The 23589-nt window shown below is 39.4% G+C and overlaps 1 protein-coding gene across 3 annotated transcripts in view; it reads left to right on the forward strand.

The window, feature by feature from the left end:
* Window positions 1-2119: 2119 nt before the first annotated feature.
* Window positions 2120-23589, forward strand: part of LOC149248819 (arogenate dehydratase 2-like) — a 57796-nt gene continuing 36326 nt past the window's right edge. The window contains exon 1 of one of the 3 annotated variants that reach the window (XR_016266701.1): window positions 2120-2641. Coding sequence is in view for 1 of the 3 variants with exons in the window: in XM_089458555.1 (XP_089314681.1) it covers window positions 2305-2641 (337 nt within the window). In the remaining 2 variants the exon portion in view is untranslated. The remainder of the gene's footprint in view (window positions 2642-23589) is intronic. The other 2 variants (XR_016266702.1, XM_089458555.1) reach the window with 2 other exon arrangements.

Consider the following 23589-nt stretch of genomic DNA (forward strand, 5'->3'; position numbering starts at 1 on the left):
ACGCTAAAATTTTGAAGTTTAACAACTATAACTTGGATTTACAAAAATCCTTGCCGGATTTTTTTTTAAATATGACCAGAATTTCCATAACTTTCGAGACAATTCCTCCCGCTAATTAGACTATGGCTTTGAAATCTGGAAAATATTTTTGTATGGCCCCAAAATAATACTCAACCCTGAAAAAGTATATCTCACTTAGCATAACATAATAAATAATATATAGTATTTATATTAATTGAAAATTACCACACACTTTTCAAACTATAATAAAGTCATCCTACACCACATACATAAACATGATATATCATTTTTGAATTCAGGCTTATGTAATCCATAATGAATTAAGAAAATATTATTTCAGCAGTCGACAGTTTTGGAACCAATCCTCAGGTCAAGATGAAGAAACATATCATGGCACCAACTTAAATAGAGAACCAATCCTCAGGTCAAGATGAAGAAACATATCATGGCACCAACTTAAATAGAGATCGATGAAGAAACATATCATGGCACCAACTTAAATAGAGATCAATGTAGAGACCTTTAGTTCATCAAAAGACTAGTTTATTAATAATATTATTTAATTTATAACATTAATTATTCAAATCCAATTATAATAAATAAAATCAAGAAATTGCAAAAGGTTCGAAATAAATAAATAATAAACAGAATCAAAACATTCATAGTCAAACCTCAAACACGAAGTGAAGTAAAAAATAATAACCATAATAAATGGCTAGTTTATGAATATTATTTAATTTATAACATTCATTATTAAGATCTAAATAAGTTAAATAGATTAAGGGTTTAAATATATATATAATAAAATGAATAAAAATAGAAGCAAGACCCCATAAAAATAAATTATTGAGAAAATCAGAAAATATAATAAATAAAATTAGAGTAATCACAGTAAGAGAGACAAAAAAAAATTAAGGTCAACCATGAAATAAGGGGCTAAGGCCATATAAATAAAATACTTTTTATTTTTAAATTATATTATTTTTATTTAAAGAAAATTCTTAAATATTATTGCACTTTTAAGTTCAAAGCAAAATCCATTAGAGAATGCAAACTTGTTATCCACCCCTTAAAATAGAAGAAGAGAAAACTACAGCAAACTTGTTATCCACCCGTTAAAATAGAAGAAAAGAAAACTACATTATGTTTTTTGAAAAAGGAAAAACTGCACTGTGACTCTCATACATCAATTTGGTACACTAATTTGGTACAAAAAAAAAAAAAACAAAAACTGCACTCTGACTCTCATACATCAATTTGGTACACTAATTTGGTACAAAAAAAAATAAAAAACTGCACTGTGACTCTCATACATCAATTTGGTACACTAATTTGGTACAAAAAAAAATAAAAAACTGCACTCTGACTCTCATACATCAATTTGGTACAAAAAAATAAAAAAACTGCGCTCTGACTCTCATACATCAATTTGTACACTAATTTAGTGTAGTGTATAGTAAAAAAAATAAAAAACTGCACTCTGACTCTCATACATCAATTTGGTGCACTCTGACTCTCATACATCAATTTGGTACACTAATTTAGTGTAGTGTCTGGATTAGCCTGACCTTAAAATTAACTAATAATAATAATACATACATAAAAAATCACAGATCACAGTAGCAATGGCTGCATCGTTATGAGTAAAAGTAGATTCTTCCAAATTGGAAGCTTACCAATTAACTCGCAACCGCATTACGCTGTACAGGAAATTACAGTAGAAATTGGTCCATCATTATGAGTAACCGTTCTTCCAATTGGAAGTCTATAAAATAAATTTCGCAACCATCGACAGTCTGGTCAAGGATGACAGACAAATCCCATCACTACTTTGTCAAATTATTAGTACAACTCCCATATGAGCCCAAGGAGCTTCTCAATAAAATTTAAACATAAATCTCATCTTGTCCAACAAAAGTCTAAACTTTTAACAATGATCTTCACTCATCTATCATTTTCAAACATCAACCCCCTGTAATTTTGCAAATTTTGCTTTTTCACGCATGGAATTGACTGAGAGTCATGTGCCATTATTATTTTACAATTTTAGGAAATTCACAATATGGAGTTAGGTGGGGCTATCAAAGGTCACATGTTTATGTGTAGTAGGTACTGGGAAGTTGGAACTGTGTGAAGATAGGGGTTAAGCTACTCTTATTGACAGATTAGACCTGACAGCAGCAAATTGAGCAATTTAAAGACAACTCGATTACAATTTCTGTTGTACATTCACATTACGATGATACCCACATAGCATTTGGGAATTCTTCATTGGTTGTATTGATGGCCTTGAACTCAAGATGCCCTTCGTCTGCGTTGGGCATGGGTGTGGACTTCTGTGAGTTTGCAGTTCCGGGCAAAAGAGAGATTGCACATTTAGAATTTGGGTGTTCTCTGAAGTTTCGGAAGACTCTGCATTGCCGAGCAGTTGCATGCAGTGATCTATTGCAGGCAGTGGGGAATGGAGCAGAATGGCAGAATGGCCCAGCTATTTTATATAATCAATGGGAGACACAAACAGACGATGAGAAGCCTTCTTCCTCTGTGGAGTTACGACAGATTGCTATCGATGGAAATGTGGAGTTGAAGTCTACCCACAAGGATTTTTCCCCTATAAGAAGTAAGCAGTTCCCAACTTTATTCGTATATTTTTCTTGAATGTGTTTTATCCAATTTGAATTTCCAACAAGTTCAGCAACACGAATATGGTAAGATCAGGACCTTACCCAAGCAGAGCTCAGGACCAGGACTTTACCTGAGCTCACGTAAGACCTTTCAGGATCCTGTGCCCCTAATATTTTGGTGGCTCCATATCCTCATTGTGCTTTCCAAATATTTTCATGCTTGTTGGGCAGGCGAATGCTTCAATCAATAGAAATAATTTGCAAATCGTACTGAGCATAGTTATTGGCACCCATTTTACTCATCTAGGTCCTGTTAAATATCTGAGGCTGTCATAAGGACTTAGATGAACTTTACCATTAGGGTGTTTGAAGCCTCTGGTCTGGGGGCTAAGAACAATCTGTAGTTGAGGGCTGTTTATTGGCAGGCTCAACAACTGCATATTGATGTTTTGTACATGCCATCTGATGGAGTGGCAATACAACATTGTTAAGGAGGAATGATAAATTTAACCATAGATTGTAAATGTATGTTATGATTAATTTGCAATTGTGCCTGTCACATTGGGCTTTAGGGCGACAATGTGGGCAATATGAGTGTGGGTTCAAGCTACTCAAGGGAGCAGGGAATAACTCGAGAGTCAAAATATGTGGCATATATATATCAGGATTTCAATAAACTATGATGTCGATGAAAACGCATACTATGATGTCGATGAAAACGCATATTGTGAATCTTATATTGTATTTCTCATTATCAATGTTTGATTTGATCAGTGGTTTCAAGCTATAGTATTGGGTTGAACTTCCTTTTTTAAAGCGGCGTCTATTTACTCCTCTGCATATTAAAGACATTTAATGTAAAGCATGTGCCGTTATGGCAAGTATCTTGTATCTTTCTGGTGTTGCTGTCTTTCTCACATTGTTTATTGCTCCCTTTTTCTCGCGTGCTCTTATCAGTAACCCAGGTTTTTCACAGAAATATATTACCCTACAATAGTAAACATGTCGTGATGCATAATAAACGGGAATGTGCTATATTATTTTCTACAGAATATCTAAATTATCCTGCCGACGTTTCCCAAGTGCACGCAGGTATTGAGTCCACAAATTGTCTATTTAGTGCGCACTGTAATGTAGCTGAACTTGTAACCAGTCGTTTGCGTAGAAAGTTTGGAATAGTTATACCAAACCAACTTCATGAACACTGTTGCTACATATCTCCCAAGTGCAATCTGTCAAAGTTGTTTTTTAAGATTATAACTCATTTTTTTTTCAACCATGGTGAATTAGTAACTTGTTGGAGTAATCTGGGTGAGGCCCAAGATCAAACCTAGCGGCTGCCACTGTAAAACCAAAACCAAGAAGTATATCCAGCAGCCCGTAATCCAGATATACCAGGAATTTATGGCTTAGCAAGAGCTGAGACTCCACGAGGGTGGGGGAGCCTACTCCTTAAGCCTTATCACAACGAGCTAAAGATGTCCCCCATGGGATTTGAAACCGGGTGGAGGGAATAACATCCCATTATACCAACCACTCGGTCATCCCACGAGGTGACTCTTTAGATTGTTTTTTTTTAAATCTAGGATAATCGGTAACTGGTGAGAGTTATCCTGAACAGACCCAGGATCAAATCTAACTGGCTGCCACTATAAACCTAGGCTACGTGCAACCGCCTGCAAGCCGCACAATAGCAGGAAACTTATGCCTCAACAAGAGCCGAGACGTCCACTATGGGGTCGCCTACTCTTCTAGCCAAGACACAACAGGTCATATATATACTCAATGAGATTTGAACCCTCATCTCGTGGGTTTCACCCAGCGAAACTTACCATTAAACCCCATATCACTGTATGACTCTTTAGATTGTTGCTCTACATTTAGATTGTTGCTCTACATTGCTAAATTAAAAGTAGGGTTAATTTGGAAGTGCATGTCAATTTTAAAGGGAAAAAACAATTTTGTGTTGGCCTTGGATGGAGGATAATTCTCTTCTCTTCCCTACCTGTCTAATAGTGGAACAACCTTTATATAATAAATATGTATTTCTGTGCAAGATAAAATCAATAGAGAGCTCAATCTGAATTTTATATTGTCTTCTGTGTATGTATGCTTTGAAAATTTATAATGACATTAGAGCCAAAATGTGTCTATGAACTTGAGAAGTAAGGGGTTTGCAGAACTAATGCAGTTGTGGAATTGATGCAAGAGCATGCTTTGCGTATGGGCTGTTCTGCATCACCTATAAATGCTTCCATTCCAGTTTTTCAGGTTTGTTGAATTCCAGTATTTAGCAAAGGGTAAAGCGATCATGACATAGAGACCCAATCATAATAATTCTAGTACACTATTAGTGATGATGTATACCCAGTTGATGATGCGAAAGCATCAAGAGCATGGTTACGGTAAGCCAAAAATCTAAGATAAGGATTATTAGTATGATGATGTAGGGGTAATACAAGGTACATATATGAATGCGTATTATGGAAGGCTGGTTGATGATTTATGTATGAGAAAGAATTTCCTAGAGAACCGATGAATACAACGGCTGGTTGGCAATCCATGTATTCCAGTGGATGGTAACTTAATAATATGGACTTTAACAATATTTATGTTTTGCGGGTACAAGAAGATGAATGAGGATGAAGGCAAAAAACCAGAAGGCTAAAGACTGCAGAGAGCGGTGAAGGTAAAAAGCATAGAAAATTAAGACGAAACCAGGACTAGAGAAGACCAAAGATGATGACGGTGTAGTGAAATCACAAGTATTCGTTAAAGGGAGTATAATGAAATAATTCCTACTTGTGATCATGAAATAATATGATGGGATTTGTAATGATGTAGACTAATTCTAGAAATCTACGTATAAAATAGAGATGATGAAAAATGAGGGAAGTTAGGGATTAAGATTTGTTGAGAGGTTTATGGAGATATTGTGGAGAGAGTTACTGAGATAGTTATGCATTTGGTTTGAATGAAATTTCCAATTATAATATATTTATTATGATCACGTATTCTTATATAAAGGGACCATTTGTACAATGGAAAAACACATGGGAATGATTTAATATAATTCCCTTTCGAGGATTTAAGTGTCCCTTGCTTTGAGAATTGAAATGTGTCTGTGTTTATAGCTGTGCTACTCCAGTACATTAGTGGACATGGTCAAGTTAGTGAGGATGTGGACCTAGTTGACATGTTCAATTTTGATTAGTGTATTCCAATTAGTTATAGAGCCAATGAAAGGATCATCCAAATTCATTTGTGGGTAGCTTGGAGTAGGTTAATAGTCAGAAGCTTGGGATAGCTTGAGGGAGAGCTCGAAGTTTTAGCCCTGGAGTTTTGACAACTCAATAGCACGAGGAACCTTGCAACTTAGGAAAGCATAGCACATATCCAAGATAAAGAGGTCCAAGAATAGGTTGATAATAGAGCTAGTTGCTTTCATTTTGATGTATGTTGTTTGTTGTTTGGCATTGGCCATGAATTTGTTGCTTTTGAATTGTTTCAATTTTGAGTTTAGTTGTGTAATGATGTTTGGCATTTGCCTTTGGTTATTTGGCTGTAAGAGAATTGTGGTTGAAATAAAGGCTTCAAGCCTATGACTAATATTGATTTTGTCAGACAATAGTCAAAATAATGAATTATTGTTGTTGGCAATTTTTGCTCATGAACTGAGTTTATGAGTTTTGTTCATGGAATAAGATTATGTGATGTTATTTGGTAGTTTAAGAAATAATTTAAATTTTGATTGTTAAATGGATGCCATATTTTTGTTGTTGCTTCCATTAATTTCATTGTACTCTAAGACATAGTCTGCAGCTGCATCATACAGTATTAGAGTGGTTGAAGAACACATGTATGAGGAAAACTCCAACAAGGGATTGTTCGGTAAAGTTGTCAGAGGAAGTTATAGCTCTAGTAGGGGAACTAGGTAGACGTTATAGAAGATTTGCAAAAGATAGCTGCAAAGTTAGATTTCTAACCTAGCCCCCTACTTAAGGGTACTTAGGAGTCTTCTTTTTACACAGAAATGAGTAGTATTGAATTAAATTTGCGCCTAGACGCAGCAGATACTCGGGAAGTGGAGTACATGATTGCTCTTTCAAATTGATCCTCTAGAGAGGAGATTTCTACTGATTCCAAAATTCTAACTTGAAGACATACAACAACTAAGTGTCGAAGGAAAGCACATTTGTATTTTGAGCTCATCAAAAGAGAGAGTTGGGATCCTCAACTAAAGGCTTGTTGAGGTCTAGAAGAAAATTTCCTTCACGTCTGCTAGAAGCACTAGACTCAGCATTGGTGCTTGTCTTGGTTGAATTTTGGGCTTGAAGAGCTTCAATATGTTGGTGTAGCGCATCAACTTCATCTGCTTAGTGAGCCATGTTGATTTTCAGCTCATGTATTTCTTTCATTAGGTTGATGACGAAGTTCATTTGATTCTGAAATTTCATTTTAGTTTCCATGATATCCAAATTCAAGGTTTCTTCCTGATCGGGGCACAATGAGTGTTTTGGGTGATCCCAGAACCCAAATAAGACCCAACGTGTCTTCATTGCCACCCAAAGAAGAGGAAAAACCCAAAAAATTATGGCATCCCTCAGACAAAAACACTTTAATTTGAGGTCAACTATATCACACGGAGAAGGTTGAGTACCTAGAATACCATTTGCTCTGGGGAGAGAGAGGAGCACAATCATAATACATAGGGATAGAGCACTAGAGGAGGATTGCAAGTTACCAGAGGCATATAGGAACGGGAGTCTAGTGGCACACCTTTAGTTAGATGACAAAAAGGAGTAAGCAATGTGAAAATTTCATCTATTGCAGTAACTGTAAATTATTCTTCTAACTGTAAATTTAATTATATAGTTTATTTGGTACGACAAAAAATGAATAAATCACTACTGCAATTTTCACCATAAAAATACCACGGAAAATAAAATACTGAAAACTAAGAAATTCTAGCACACACACAAAGATTTAACACAGTTGTTTTTGGACAATTGTCCTCGGAAAAACCCAACTTGGGAAAACCGATGCAATAGATGAGGGTTTTATTATTATTCTTCAGCAACAAATCTGAGTACAATAGTTTAGATGCTCTACTAGTGATCTAATCTGAGAAAAATACTGACAAAATTATTGTGAGAATTTTCCCTCACCCCACAACTAATTTTTCCCCCGGAATTGCCTCCCCAGCCACACACAGATCCTTCCGAGTCAACCTTTGCATAGTGCTTGCCAGACCCTCTGGGAATTTCACACTCCCTCTCTTGGAATTGGAATACTTCCTCCGGAAATGTTGCTGACCTCCTCTGCCACATGCTACTCACCCTTTGGCTCTATCTTCCCTGCTGAGTCTCTGCACTGAGAAAATTGAACTGCCTGGGAAACTGAGTATCTGCACTGGTTTGTTCTCCATCACCACATCGATCCCTTCTTACAGCTTCTTGTTGGGACTCCAACGACCAAGATTAAATATTAATTGAGGGCTCAGATAATTTCTGGATCGATCCATGTGAGTTTTTAGACTATTATTACCTTGACTTAATAAATTATGAATAATTAACCAGTTTTCCTAAGTTTAGACTTAGGAAACATTAAAAAAATAGGTTAATAATCTAATTAAGTCAACTTTAGGTGGAATTTCCCAAAACGATTTATGGGTTTTGGAGATCTCATGTATTCTAGCCTCTCCACCAAATTTTGTGGCTAGAACACATCCGATGCTACAAAAAATAACACTCCCTCTTAGCATGGATTGTGTTCTCCTCTAGTGTTGCACAACGACACCCTATCTCTGTATCACCTCCTGTCATGTTGTTGATGTTTGGTTGCTACTGCGCAACTCTGATGCTGCTGACACTGACATACTGCTGCCAACACTGCATCTATACTACAACTCCCTCTCATTTGTTGTTTTTGCAACTGCAACTATTGCAACTGAGAAGCATACTAAATAATCTACCCCTGCTACTGAAACGGGTTCTCCACCATACCCATCTGTTCTTTGAAATAGAGGAGCTTAGCTCTCCCTAGAGCTTTCGTGAGTATATCTGCAACCTGCTCTTTTGTGGGAACATACTGTAGGTGGACCGCTCTACGGTGTACACAATCTTTGATGAAATGACATCGAATATCTATGTGTTTTGACTTGTCATGAAACATTGGATTCTCAGAGAGCTTAATGCAACTTTGATTATCACAGTAGACACTGGTCGCCTCCATCCTCTGCCTGAACAAGCTTACTAGCAGTTTCGAAGCCATATAGCTTCGCACGTAGCTGTGTTTGTTGCCATATATTCTGCTTTTGCAGAGCTCAGTGCTGCTCACTTCTGCTTCCTGCTACACCAAGAAACCATCCCTAATCCAACGCTGAAGCAGTTCCCAGAGGTACTTTTCTTGTCCACTGAACTGCCTGCCCAATTTGCGTCTGTGAATCCACATAGTCTAACATCATCCCCTTGGGTATATCTCAACCCATACTTGACTGTGCCGTGCACATACCTCAAAATATGCCTCGCTGCTGCCCAATGTACCCTCTTCGGTTCTACCATAAACTGACTGAGGGTATTGACTGCGAAGCAAATATCTGGCCTAGTGTTGACTAGATACATGAGAGAATCGATAAGCTGTCTATACAAGGTGGGGTCAACATCCTTGTCATCTGATGCATCTATCTTCTTCCAGTTGGTGATCATGGGCGTAGACATGGGTCTACAATCCTGCATTCTGAATCTCTTCAGAATGTCTGTAGCGTATCTTCCTTGCCCAAGGAAGATCTCCCCGTCCTTCTGCCACACTTCCAATCCTAGGAAATAGTGCATCAACCCCAAATCCTTCATATCAAACTCTGCTGCCAGGTTCCTCTTGCAGTCCTCTATGAGCCTTGATGATCCTGTCAAGAAGAGATCATCCACATACAATACTAGGATGAGTGGCTCACCCTCTACCATCAAATAGTAAAGGTTGGGATCTGTGTCACTTTTGACAAATCCCATCTGCTGCAAGTAGCTGTCGATCCAACCATACCATGCCCTGGGAGCCTGCTTGAGCCCGTATAAAGCTTTCTTCAATCTGCACACATTAATGTGCTTTTCATGAGTCTCGAAGCCCTTTGGTTGTTCAATGTACACCTCTTCCTCTATCACCCCATTCAAGAATGTTGTCTTGACGTCCATCTGGTGAATCTGCCATCCCATCTGAGCTGCTAGGGATATAACTAACCGAATAGAGGTGTATCTGGCAACTGGAGCGAAGGTCTCCTCATAATCTATCCCTTCTTTTTGTGCATACCCCTTTGCCACAAACCTAGCCTTGTACTTCTCCACACTGCCATCTACAACATACTTGATCTTGTAGATCCATCGAGAACCTACAACTAACCTGTCATCAGGCCTTGGCACCACCTCCCAAACATCATTCATCATGATAGAGTTGTATTCTTCTACCATGGCATCTACCCACCCTTGATATTGTGTGGCTCCCTGAAAGCTAGAAGGTTCTGCAACCTGAGCTAGCAATGCTTGATATCTGTCAAGCTGCTTCCGCTCTCTTTTGCTCATCATAGGAGCTCCAACAAACTCCTCTGCATCTCTCAATGTCTGACGAGCCTCTGTGTTGGCGCGACCACTAATAATGGGAGGTTCTACTAGCTCCTCCTCGTCTTGCCCTGTTGCTTTGTTTCCTGAGATCTCATGAGATTCCCTGCTCTTGGGGAAATGCTAGTACTAGTTACTGTACTAGATCCCTGTGACTGTCCCACTGGTTGGCCTTGTTGCTGGACCAATGGAGTTTCAACTGGTTGATTTTGATCATGTGCAGGCATCTCACAAGATCTCTTGAAAGCTCGATCTTCCATGAAATTTACTTCCCGTCTTATTATAATCTTCCTATTACTAGGAATGTAGATCCTATATGCCTTGGAAGTCTCGCTATACCCAACGACAAACCCCTTCTCTGCAGTCTGATCCAATTTGGTGCGCTTCTCATTTGGCACGTGGCAATAAGCAATGCTGCCAAAGATCTTGAAGTGACTAACTTCTGGCTTCTTCCTTGTGAAGACCCCTTCTGGCGTTTTCTTCCCCAATGCTCTATAAGGAGTCATGTTTTGAATATACACTGCTGTGTTACATGCTTCTGCCCATAAAAACCTGGGAAAATCCTGGTCATATAACATAGCTTTTGCAGCCCCAACTATGGTTATGTTTTTCCGCTCTGCTATCCCATTCTGCTGTGGATTATACGGAGTTGTCCATTCTCTTTTGATGCCTTCCTTTGCGCAAAAATTTGTGAAGCTTTTATCAATATATTCTCCACCATTATCTGAGCGAAGCACCTTGATCTTCTTCCCTATTGCATTCTCCACGAGAGCCTTAAACTCTTTGAAACGATCGAAGACCTCATCTTTGGTCTTCAAGAAGTAGATCCAGGTTTTTCTGGAATGGTCATCAATAAAGGTGACGAAGTATTCGACACCACTGAGAGCTCCTATGTCACATGGTTTGGGTTCGAGTTCAAGTTCGACAACAATTAAGTTCGATTCGAATTTGAATTTTCTAATAAGGTTTGCCTGAGGTTCATCATTAAATTCGAATATATATGAAATTTAAGTTTTTTATTATATATATAATCATTAACTTTCACATAAAATTTAATTAAAGTTAAGATATAACCCATTATAATATTAATATATTATCTTCTTAATATAAAACAATATATTGTGTAAATTAATTATAAAGCTATCTTAACCATATCCATATTAAAAAATCTAAAATTTAATTAAATTTAATATATAATTAAAAATAATATTAATATATATTTTTTTAAACATATATCAAAGAGTATGTATAAAGTAAATTATACGACTATTTTAATGTGATTTGATTAAAAATCCATAACGTTGTGCTAGTGTAGCACTATCGATTTTCTCTTGGCACACACTTTACATACAATTATTTTTTTCTTTTAGGCATTATCACCCTCATACAAAATGTGTCTGGGCATGTTTTGATTACAGTGATAACTCTGCGCATTTTTGTTTTCTTTACACTTAAAGATTTGAATATACATAACCATATCATCTATCATAGAAACCCTTTGTTCGCATGCCCGACGACCCAATTCAAACTAGTGGGGCGAAATAAGTTTTAATTTAAATGAGACTTTAAAATCAAAAGACATTCGAAGTAAAACTAAAACACTGCGGACTTGTAACATAAGATAAAGCAAAAGCATATGAAAAGCAAATTTATTCAAAATTTATCGAATTTAAGTCAAACTTGAAGATAAATTTTAGGTTCGCCGAATTTCGAACCTCAAGGTTCAAATTTGGCGAACCCTGTGACATTGGAGATCTCTAGTGGACATTGGGCCACAAATATCTAAATGTATAAGTCCTAACACACCATTTCCTCTGCTGTCACTTCTTGGGAGCGCTGCCTTAGCATACTTCCCAACTACGCATCCTCAACACACATCATCGTGTTTTGTGCCAAGTTCTAGAACCCCTGTTACTATTTCCTTGAGCATCATTAGTGCTCCACGGTGTAGATGTCCCATTCTCCTATGCCATAACTCATTCAGTTCCTTCCCACTGCTACTGTTACTGCCTATTAGTGCCATTGGAGAGTCGAGTTGCAATCTGTACAATCTGTTGCTTCGAACTCCAATCTGTCTTACCCTCTTCCAGCTTGAGTGTTTGACAAACACTTTCTTCCCTATGAAGTGGATATCATATCCCTTATCCTGTAATTAGGATATTGAAATCAGGTTCATACCCAATCTTGACACATGCAATACATTTGTAGCGTTGGTGCTTGCTCCCGACTCCCTCTGAAAATTGATGGTACCTCTCCCTACTGGAGTACACTTCGTTTTGTTTCCCATCGTAATCTAGAAGTCCATCTGCTCCTCCTTGTAGCTAGAGAAATATTCTCTAACCTCTGTCATATGAGCTGATACTCCACTGTCTATATACCAGACACCCTGTGAAGCTAATCTTGACAAGCAAGCAAATTCATCCTCCAACCTGGAAGACAAATATGAAGCTTCCTGAATGTCAATTCTGTCCATGGCCATATTGAAGAATTTACTCTGTGCTATTCCTCTTTCCACCCGACGCTGATTCTGCAACTCCAAACTATTGCAAAATGCTCTGTGTCCAAGCAACGAATTTGCTCAGCGAAAGTCTGATTTGGTTCACTGGAACTTCTTTCCTGTGTTTCTACTACCCACTGGAACTGCTTCTAGGCACTGCGAATTTTTCGTGCCATCTGCATAGAAAAAAATCGAACCCTCTACCCAATAGTTCGAACTGCTAAGCCAGCCTCTACGCAGATCTAGAAATCGTGTTGCCAAATTCCCTCTAAATCTGGTCAATTTCTGTCTATCACTTCTGAGCTTCCCACCTGAACATAAGTTCTCTGATACCATGTGAAAATTTCATCTATCGCAGTAATTGGAAATTATTCTCCTAACTGTAAATTTAATTATGCAATTTATTTGCTACAACAAACAATGAATAAATCACTACTGCAATTTTCACCATAAAAATATTGCGGAAAATAAAATACTGGAAACTGAGAAATTCTAGCACACACACAAAAATTTAACACAGTTGTTTTTCGACAATTGTCCACGGAAAAACCCAGCTTGGGAAAACCGGTGCAATAGATGAGGGTTTTATTATTATTCTTCAGAAGAAAATCTGAGTACAATAGTTTAGATGCTCTACTGGTGATCTAATCTGAGAAAAATATTGGCAAAATTATTGTGAAAATTTTCCCTTACTCCACAACTAATTTCTGCTTTCGGAACTGCCCCCCCAGCCACATGCAGATCCTTCTGTGTCAACCTCTGCGCAGTGCTTGTGCAAGCCCTCTGGGAATTTCACACTCCCTCTCATTGCCTCTCCCAAAACTGGAATACTTTCTCTGGAAACGCTGCTGACCTCCTCTGCCACCTGCTACTCACCCTCTGGCTCTATCTTCTCTGTTGAGTCTCTGCTATAGAGAAAATGGAACTGCCTAGGCCACTGAGTATCTACACTAGTGTGTTCTCCATCACCACATCGATTCCTTCTTATATCTTCTGTTGGGACTCCAATGGCCAATATTAAATCTTAATCGAGGGTTTAGATCATTTATGGATCTATCTATGTGAGTTTCTAGACTATTCTCACCTTGACTTAATTTATTTTGATTAATTAACCAGTTTTCCTAAGTTTAGACTTAGGAAACATTAAAAAAATAGGTTAATATTTTAATTAAGTCATTTCTAGGTGGAATTTCCAGAAACAATTTATGGGTTTTGGAGATTTCATGTATTCTAGCCTCTCCGCCAAATTTCGTGGTTAGAACACATTCGATGCTACAAAAACTAACAAGCAAGTCAAGGTTGAGAAAGAGCCAGAACCAGGACATAATATAATCATGCTTTTTGCCAGAGAAGAGGCAGGGAACCATGAGAAGAAAAAGGATAGGCATATGAATAAAATTAAAGTTGATGGGTTGGCAGATTACCTGCTGAAATTGGAGATCAATTATGGAGTCTGGGCGAAGAGACCTATATGCCTAATTGAGATGGACAAAGACCAGACGAATAGCGTCGAGAGCCCAAAATCCAAGAGTTGCCAGTGGTTTTACGACACTGGTTGCTACCTCTCAAAATCCCGAACCAGGGGCTGTTAGCAGAAGCTGAATAGACCCACTCAAAGCTTATGATGAACAAAGCAGACGCAAATTCCCCTCAAAAGAGATTCGATAAAGGAAGGTTCAAGGGAAGAAGGCCATGGATGCTTAAGTATCAGGGAGCCATAGATTTATTCAGTTGGGAAGGCCGCTCCCATGCTTCGCCATTTATTGCACCACAAATCTTCATAATTTCTATTGCAGAGGAGTCCATAATTAGATGAGATGGGAGGTCGATGAAATGAGGAAGACATTGTCGGATCGTGGTACCATCTGCGTGCCTGAGGGGTAGCCTGAACTTATCTGCATGCAACATTTCTCATTTGCTTGACACGCTGACTATTTTGATGTGCCCTCCCAGACTATTCTTTCTTTCGAGGATAATTACAAATTTTGGAATTGAGGGACTGATCATTAGAAAATAATTAGGGGGAGAGGAAAAGTATTTGAGGCGGGGAGGTGTCATGGGATGCCTCACCGCCCATGGATTCCACTTATTTCAGTTTGACTAGCTTGGAGGTTACAAGCTTGGTTTGATTGGTGATCCACCTCTGTATTCTGATGTCTCAGCACATGGAAAAGGGAGGGTTGTTGAAAGCCATCCAAAATCCTTATCACTCTTTGAAGAATTGTCTTGAGATGATTTTCTTTTGGCAAGGAGTTGTTATGGAGATGTTGGAGTGAAATAAGAGAATCTCTTAGAAACATGAGGTTAGGAGGATTTAAGTCTTTAGCTAGAGTTATTACTAGAAGAAGCCCATACAATTTCGCATGGTTGTTAGTCATACAAACTAGACCCCACGAGTAACTCATTTCCATATTTCCTTCGGGATTAAGGATAATCCCTCCCCCTCCTACGACCCCTAGGTTCTTCTTTGAAGCCTCATCAAATTGTACGATCCAATATCTCTTTTCTCTTTTCCACTCCTCTAGATCCCGGTCCGACAAGCGGAGGTAACATTGTCTCACAATAGGGGAGGGTTTGGGAATGGGAGCAATGTAACTAGTTTGGGGATCCAGAAGGAGGCCAAGCCAATGTTGTTCAAAGGAATCAAGCATGGGGTTTAAAGTACCATGTTTTAATCTGCCATATTCATCACAAAGAGAGAGAGAGAGATTTTAAGGCGGTGGAATTGGGAAGGTGGAGCAAGTTTTTGAAGATAACATGATTCCATGATAACCAAGCTTGCCAACAAAGAAATTTGAGAAGAGAATTCCAATATCATTTCAAAGCCTTTTTTCTTGAGAATGAACCATAGTAGTTTTTGTGCTAGGAGGAGAAGAAGACAAGAAAATCGTTTGGTCAGCGGGATCGGGAGAGTAGAGGACCAAGAGCAATTGCCCTAACCTGTTTAGTGTAAGGGCAATGGAGAAAGAGGTGTGAAGTCAATTCTTCTTGCTGATTGCACAAGGGGCATCTGGAAGGACCGTGAATACCCCTTTTCCTTAGATTTTCTGTTGTCAAGACTTTTTTGTGGGATAACAACTAGCAAAAGGTGTTAACCTTAGGATTAGCATTGTTAAAGCCAAAGCTTTTTCCAGAGGGAGGACTTTAGAAGCATTTGAGAGGAGAATAATAGATCTTTGTATCCTTCTTTAATCGTATAGAATGAGGACTTCCACCCAATTTAGTCTTCCACTTGCTGATTCCATGGAGCACAACCCACTAGATTGTCTTTCAGAGTCTCCGCTAGATGCGTCAGTTGATTGGGAATTCCTTCTAGATTCCATGTGGTCCAGTGACCCCTGTCGTCCCAATGTGAGATATGAGCAAGCATCGATTTCCTTTGAGCATCAAGATGGTTTTTTAGAGGAATGAGAGTAGATAGGATTTGCAATGGCGGTTGATTCATAGTTGAATCTGCCCAGATATCAGTTTTGGCTCCATTTCCTGGGATTTTGCAAAGGCTTTTGTTTATTAAAGGGGCAGCTGCAGAGAGAAGTTTCCAAACTGTCGAGCCCTGATGAGATGGCTGGTTTTGATTCTCCATCCTCTGAGAGTCCTAATGAAGATATTTAGCTTGCAAGATCCACAACCACCATGTTGTTGGCTTTGATTTGAATCTCCACAACACTTTTGTTCCTATAGCCTAGTTCATAAGGATAGGATCTCAGATACCTAGGCCCCCATGGAGTTTAGGGGCGCGAATAGTTGACTAGATGAAATTTTTTGGTTGTAGATTTACCCCCTTCCTCGATAAATTTTTCGTATTGCTTTGGCCAAACTTTGAAGGATATACTAGGGGGCTAGAAGAGCTGAAAATTGGTGCACAGGAAGAGTTGTAAGAACAACTTTGATAAGAACAATTTGACCCTCCATATTTAGCCATCTAGTCCCCCATGACTCTAATTTCCCTTTATGCTCGGCCCGAGGAGAGTGAGATTTGAGGCATATAGGGATGCCAAGATACTTAAATTTCTTCCAATTATTCGCAGTTCTGAATTCGAAAATCTCTCCAATATACTTTTATTTGGAAACATAGATATTCTAGGAAAAGGTCTGGGATTTTGCTGAGTTTGTCTGACCTCCAGAGGGTAGGAGGAAATTGTCCAAGACATGCTTAAACCTACGGGCAATGATAGTGGAAGCTCCTCCTAAAAAGAGAGTGTCATCAACAAATTGAGAGTGGTTGATGCTTTTGATTCCTTGCTCATACTTGATGCCCAGGAGGCACGCATTTCTTCTTTCATACTCAAGGCGGCTACTGAGAGCATCTACCATGAGGATGTAAAGAAAAGGGGATAATGGGAAGCCCCGGCGCAGATCCCAAGATGCTTTGAAGAAGTTTGCTACTCTTCCATTTACCATCGACACAATCCATGGAGAGCCAATGCAAAGGTTTATCCATTGAATGAATTTAGTATTAAAGCCCATTTTGCCCAAGACTTTGAATAGGAAGCTGTGTCGAACTCTGTCAAAAGCATTAGCCATATCGAGTTTGATGACCATCCCTTTGTCACCATGTTTTTGACTTGAATCAATAGCTTCTTGGACTAGAATGATGTTGTCTAAGATTTGGCGTTTGGGGACAAAGCCTCCTTGGTTTTTAGAGATAACCAAAGGATTAAATCTATTGAGTCTATCAACTAACAGCTTGGCTATAATTTTGTGTGATTCATTACAAAGCGAAATGGGATAGAATCTACCAAAGGAGGAAGGATTGCATTCCTTAGGTATTAAGGCTAAGAAGGAGGAATTGATTCCTCCTCCTATGCAATTTTGCTGGAGGGAGTACCCAATGATTCTGCAACGGTCTCTCTTTATAATATCCCAAAAATCTTGATAAAAGTGAGCAAAAAACCCATCAGGACTAGTGGCTTTATCTGGATTGAGGGAGAAGACCACATATTTGATTTCCTCTTCAGATGGCAGCGCAATAAGGAAGTTGTTCATATCATCAGTGATTGAATTGGGAATCTGGCTCAACATATGAGATTTGGCTTTCTAAGAAGGGGGATTAGGGCTGTAAAGGTCACAGAAGTGGGCTGAGGCCTCCTCCTTAATTTGCTGGAAGTCTTCAATTTTAGTACCTTCCACAAAAAATTCCTGAATGATGTTTTTCTAGTTGCGCTTCTTAGCTTATTTATGAAAAAATTTAGTATTTTTGTCCCCATCTTGGAGCCAGACAATACGAAATTTGAGTCTTCAGTATTCTTCTTCTTCCTTCAAGGCATTGTGGCATTTTGCAAAATATTCTTTTCCTTGGTGCAAGAGCTCACTTGTGACTCGTTCTATTTCCATGGAGGACTGTATTATCCCAATCTTTTGCTCATACTCTTGAATCAATGCCAGTCTGGCAGGCTGAGAATATTTGACCCAAGATTTTATTCGTTCCTTTAATATTTTGATTTTCTATTCCCAAATTTGAATAGGAATACCATTGACCCATTCTCGCCAAGATTGTGAAATCATCTCTTGAAAGCTTTGGTCCTGGATCTATAAAGAGCTGAAGCGGAAGGGGATAGGTCCATAGTTAATAGGCTGAGACAATTTTAGCTTGATTGGGCGATGATTAGAACCACACTAAGGGAGGATATGAGAGTGGACTGGAAGGCACTAGGCGAGCAAGAAGTCTGGTATCAAAAATCTGTCTAGACGCGCTGTTACATGGCCTGGTCCAGATCTCCTGTTATTCCAAGTGTATTAGTGTGCTATAGGTTTGATATCCATTAAACTGAGCTACTGGATGATATCTTCCATGTTCTCTTGGAAGGGATATCTGATTGTGGAGCCCCATTTCTTTTCCCATTTGTGTAAAGTAGCGTTGAAGTCACCCCCAAGGATGCAAGGCGAACCATACTTTGACTCTTCGAGGCTAAGAAGAGAGGACCAACATACTTGCTTTTCCCTGAGATGCACAGGCATGTAAACATTAATAAAAGTGCATACCTAATTGTTTGGGAGGTACATAAAAGAGTTTGTCAGCTAGTGAGGCGAGGAGGAGAATCTCAGGAGTTGGAGCTGCTGAGGATCCCAAAAGGTGCATAAACCACCTGAGGCTCCTTTAGAACTAACATAAATTACCTCGCTTCCTTTCCACATTTGTGATGTCTGAGAGGATTTTAGTATCCTCCATTTTAGTCTCATGAAGTAGAGTTATTATGGGCCTTTCCTTCTTGATTAATGATTTTACTTCTGCCATTCTTTTCTTAGACCCAAGACGCCCACAGTTCTAGGAGATAACTATCATTATTTGCTTTTGGTATGGGTGCCCCTTTAGAGGAGGCATCATTGGTACCTTTTCTAGTACTTTTGCTGTTAATTTCTGTAATTTTAGGATCTATTGTGCTTTGAAGTCCCAATTATTTCTCCTTTTCAGTTTTTTCAAATATGACCTCCTTGATGGATTTCTTTCCTAAATATCGAGAGTGGCGTTTGAGTTCTTTGTCTTTTTCCATTTCAGATCTTCATCTGTGAAGCTAACATACGTGGAACCTGCTTGAGTTGCTCTTGGCAATAAAAAATCTTCCTTTGCGTCTAAAGGAGTAGGTTGATGCATTTCTTGATCAGTACTGGGCTTGTTTTCTTCAGGTGGATCTGGGACTGTATCTTGGCCAGAGGGAGGATCCGAAGTGTGCTAATGAGGTTGTGGGATTTTACCCTCTTCTTCTATTTGGCTTCGGATTTCGTATCGATTTTCTGCCTTTCCTTCCTTATCCGAACTATTGGTTCCTTCTCCCCTATCAGAGTTTTGTTTTTTAGAGGAGGGGGGTCCTTTTCCTTTAACTCCTTCTTGCTTTGATTGCTTGTTAAGAGCGTTTTGTTGTCTGTTGAGCCCTCTTCATCTTTTTGCCTGCTGCCACTGCTCCCCATAGTCTCCCTGTTTTGTTTGTTCCTCTTGTTGTTTGGAGCAATTTCTAGCAAAATGACCATATTCATGACACAATTTGCACTTAAAAGGAAGTTGGTTGTAGTCTATCTCTTGAATATGTGACCAACTATCAAGATTGAGGTTAATGGCCGTCGGAGGCCCTTGTCCAGATCAAATTCCACGCAAATTTGAGCACACAAGAATAAACCTTCATGGGGTTCTACCCGATCTATGTATTTTCGAAGGGCATTGCCAATATTCCTATAGGTGGCTTCATTCCAGCATTGGAGGGGAAGGAATGGGAGTTTTACCCAGACGAGAACAATAGATGGAACGTCACAATCTAGGTTAAATTCTGGACTCTATCGGTCTAGATAAAGGCCTTGAACCCCCATGAAATATGGGCAACTTCTTAAGATCAAATCCTGATCTGTTTTTTTCTAAAACAAAGAAAATGTAGGAGCCCTTACCACAGGAGGTAGAGATCTCTCCTTGAATGAGAGGTTTCCAGTTTTTTTCGACCCATACTTGAATCGATTTGGGGGAGGGCCACAACCCCATGAATTGTCTGACTAGCCCCCTTTTAGCCAGTTGTAGAGCTTTTATTCTAGCTTGAGGAGCCGATACTACGAAAATTTCAACTATTGAAATCCTATTGCAACAACTAGAATTATTTCTTCTAACTGTTAATTAAATTAGCAGTTTATTGCTACGACAACAATGAAATAAACACATTGCAATCTTCGCAAAAATATTGTGGAAAATAATAGCGCTGGAAACTTAGAAATATGCTAACACACATACATAAAAATTGACACAATTATTTTTGGACAAATGTCCTCGGAAAAACCCAACTTGGGAAAAACAGTGCAATAGTTGAGGGTTTTTATTAGTAAGCAACAGTGAAATTTTGAGTACAATCTATGGACGCTCAACTGGCAATCTAATCAACAAAATAAACTGGCCGAAATATCTGTGAGGCAAATACCTCAACTCCACGCCTGACCCTGCTCTGAAAACTGACCAAACTAGCTAGTCGTTCTACCTCTGCGTGAGCCTCTGCATAGTGCTTGCACAGACCCCAACTCGCTAAGCTCAGAACTGCAAGAAAAATGATGTCCTGGCTGACTCTGCCTCTGGGAGAAATTCACGTGGCCACTTGGAAAATTTATTGGCCAACAACAACTGAATTTCTCTTCCCTTCAGCAAAATCAATCTCCCTCTGAAGCTATCTGTGCTACCTCTGCGCAACTTATCTGGGAAATAGGACCCTTCTGCTGCCGAATCTCTAGATCTGGAAGACTTCCTCTGGACTCACTGTATCTGCTTCCCTTCTCTAGCTCGAATTCTTTCGACAACTGCTGCTGAACTATGGAAAATCAAACTCTCTAAGGAAATCGACCTCTTGTGTTTATTCTCCATCTACCCATCGACTTCTTCTTATAATCTTCTGTTGGGACTCCAGTGACCAAGATTAAATCTTAATCGATGACAAAGATTATTTCCCAGTTGATCCATGTGGCTTTCTAGACGATTCACACCTTTCTCAATTAATACTGATTAATTAACCACTTTTCCTAAGTTTAGACTTAGGAAATATTTAAAAATAAGCTAATAATCTAATTGAGACACTTCTAGGTGGAATTTCCAGAAACGATTTATGGGTTATGGAGAACTCCTGTGTTTTAGCCTCTTCAAAAAGTTTCGAGATTAGAACACCTTCGATGCTACAAAAACTAACACTCCCTCTTAGTGAGGAAGGTGTTCTAGTGCTGCACTGTTGCTACAACACCCTGTCTTTGTCACCCTCTATCACGCTGCTGATTTTTGGCCATTGTGACTGCTTGCCACTGCCCACCAACTACTGCGCAACTCTGATGCTGCATCTGTGCTGTCGCTGACACTGCTGATGTTGCTGCTAACTCTGTATTTGTACTGCAACTCCCTCTCATCTATTGCTACTGCAACGACAACTGCAATTGAGAAGCATCCAAAATACTGAATCATTTGTGCATCTTTGTTGCATCTGTCTCTTGAGCATCTAATTGCTACTAGCCTCTGTACTGTCCACTAAGGAATTTGCGCTGTTGCTAACTCTGCTACTGAGCCTCCTGCTCTGTTGTCAACACTGCTTTGCGCTCCTCAACATTTGACTGCAACTAGTCTGTAATTGTCACTATGGAAAATCAAACTGCATCACTGACACTGATCCATCTTGCTATTGAATAGTGTGGGCCCCTGTAGCAAGGTAATGATCCATGAGGAGGACACCTCAATGGACCTTGCCCAATCTCTGCACTGCTCTGGGACTATAACTCCATATCGCCCCACCTCACTCCTGGAGGTATAACTCCAAACAAGGAATAATCTTCCTCCATCCTGAAGGACAACTTATCTACCTTCGCGGACACTGCCGCCCGATCCTGCTTCTCCTGCTTGTCCTTCTTCCTGAAAGGACACTGAGTATTGTAGCGGCCAAACTCGCCACACTTGAAGCACTTGACCTTAGATAGGTCTTTCTTCTTCTTCTTCTCTCCTTGACCCTTTGATGCTAGGGTCACATTCTCCTCTTCCTTCTTACTTTTCGACATCCTGGGGTACTTCTACCACATAGGCTTTCAAGCCATATTCATCCAGAAGGAAGGACATCCTAGCCTTCCAGATGACATAGTTGGAGGCTCCCTCAAACCTATCTTGATCTCTAAGCCTTGTTGTGACCATCTGTAAATCTGATCGAAAATCTCCCTCTTTCCCTCTGCTCGGCTGCTGGATTTGCTACACGCACTCCCTTTTGGAGTGAGGAAACTCTGCTCACAGCGACTTCCAATCTGCAATTGGAAAAATTTGATCTCTAAAACTCGAGATCCCTTGAGAGAAATTTTCCCTGTGTGTGCGCTATTTCTCTTCCACCCGACGCTAATTTTGGTACTGCAACTGTTGCAAAACCCTATGTGCCCAAACAAGGAATTTGCTCAACGAAAATCTGCGCTATTGTTGCTCCCTCTGGCTGCTGGAATCACTGAATCTGGAAAGCCGAATTTTTTTGCCAATCTGCACTGAAAAATCGAGCTGCCTAGCAATTTGAATTGCCTGGCTTAGGCTCTGCACAACTTGCAAAAATTCGTCATGCTGCTTTCTTTGAACAACAAATTTCTGCCTCCGTTTCTGAGCTTACCTGTCTAATTAATCACACTATGATACCATGTGAAAATTTCAACTCTGAAATCCTATTGCAGCAACTGGAAATTATTCTTCTAATTGTTAATTAATTTAACAATTTATTTGCTACGACAAATACTGAATAAATCACACTGCAACCTTCAGAAATAAAACTGCGGAAAAATAATAGCGCTGGAAACTGAGAAATATGCTAGCAAACACACATCAAAATTAAAAAAAGTTATTTTTGGACAAATGTCCCTAGAAAAACCTAGCTTGGGAAAACTGGTGCAACAACCGAGGGTTTTATATTATTATGCAGCATCGAAATTATTTGAGTACAATTTGGATGTCGAATACTACCTATACTGCAGAGAAATAACTGGCAAAAATAATCTGAGGGAAATTACCCTCACTCAGAGCAATCTCGGCATTGTTTGAGCTCTGAAAGGCTAGCCGTCCAACATGGCCTGCGCAGGCTCTGTGTCAACCTGATGTTCCCTGGCACACCTGCTGCTTGAATCCACTGCCAGTCTAGCCATCCTACCTGCTGCTAACTGGGAAAATGCTTCTCTGGCCCTCTGGAACCTCTACCCGGCCTCTGGAACTGAAAACGTTTTCCTTTCTCAACAAATCAATTTGCCTTTTGAAGCCTCTACGCAGCTTCTTGGAGAAATTTCGGCCTCTCTCTGCAATGTACTCACTAGATCTGGAAATCTTCCTTCGACTTCACTGTCTCTGCCCCTCTCTATCTCTGCTTCCCTACTGAAGTTCAAA

Source organism: Pinus tabuliformis, chromosome 7 (genome assembly GCF_031772625.1).
Source record: "Pinus tabuliformis cultivar Carrire ecotype Pingquan chromosome 7, CPIR1, whole genome shotgun sequence".
Taxonomy (NCBI): domain Eukaryota; kingdom Viridiplantae; phylum Streptophyta; class Pinopsida; order Pinales; family Pinaceae; genus Pinus; species Pinus tabuliformis.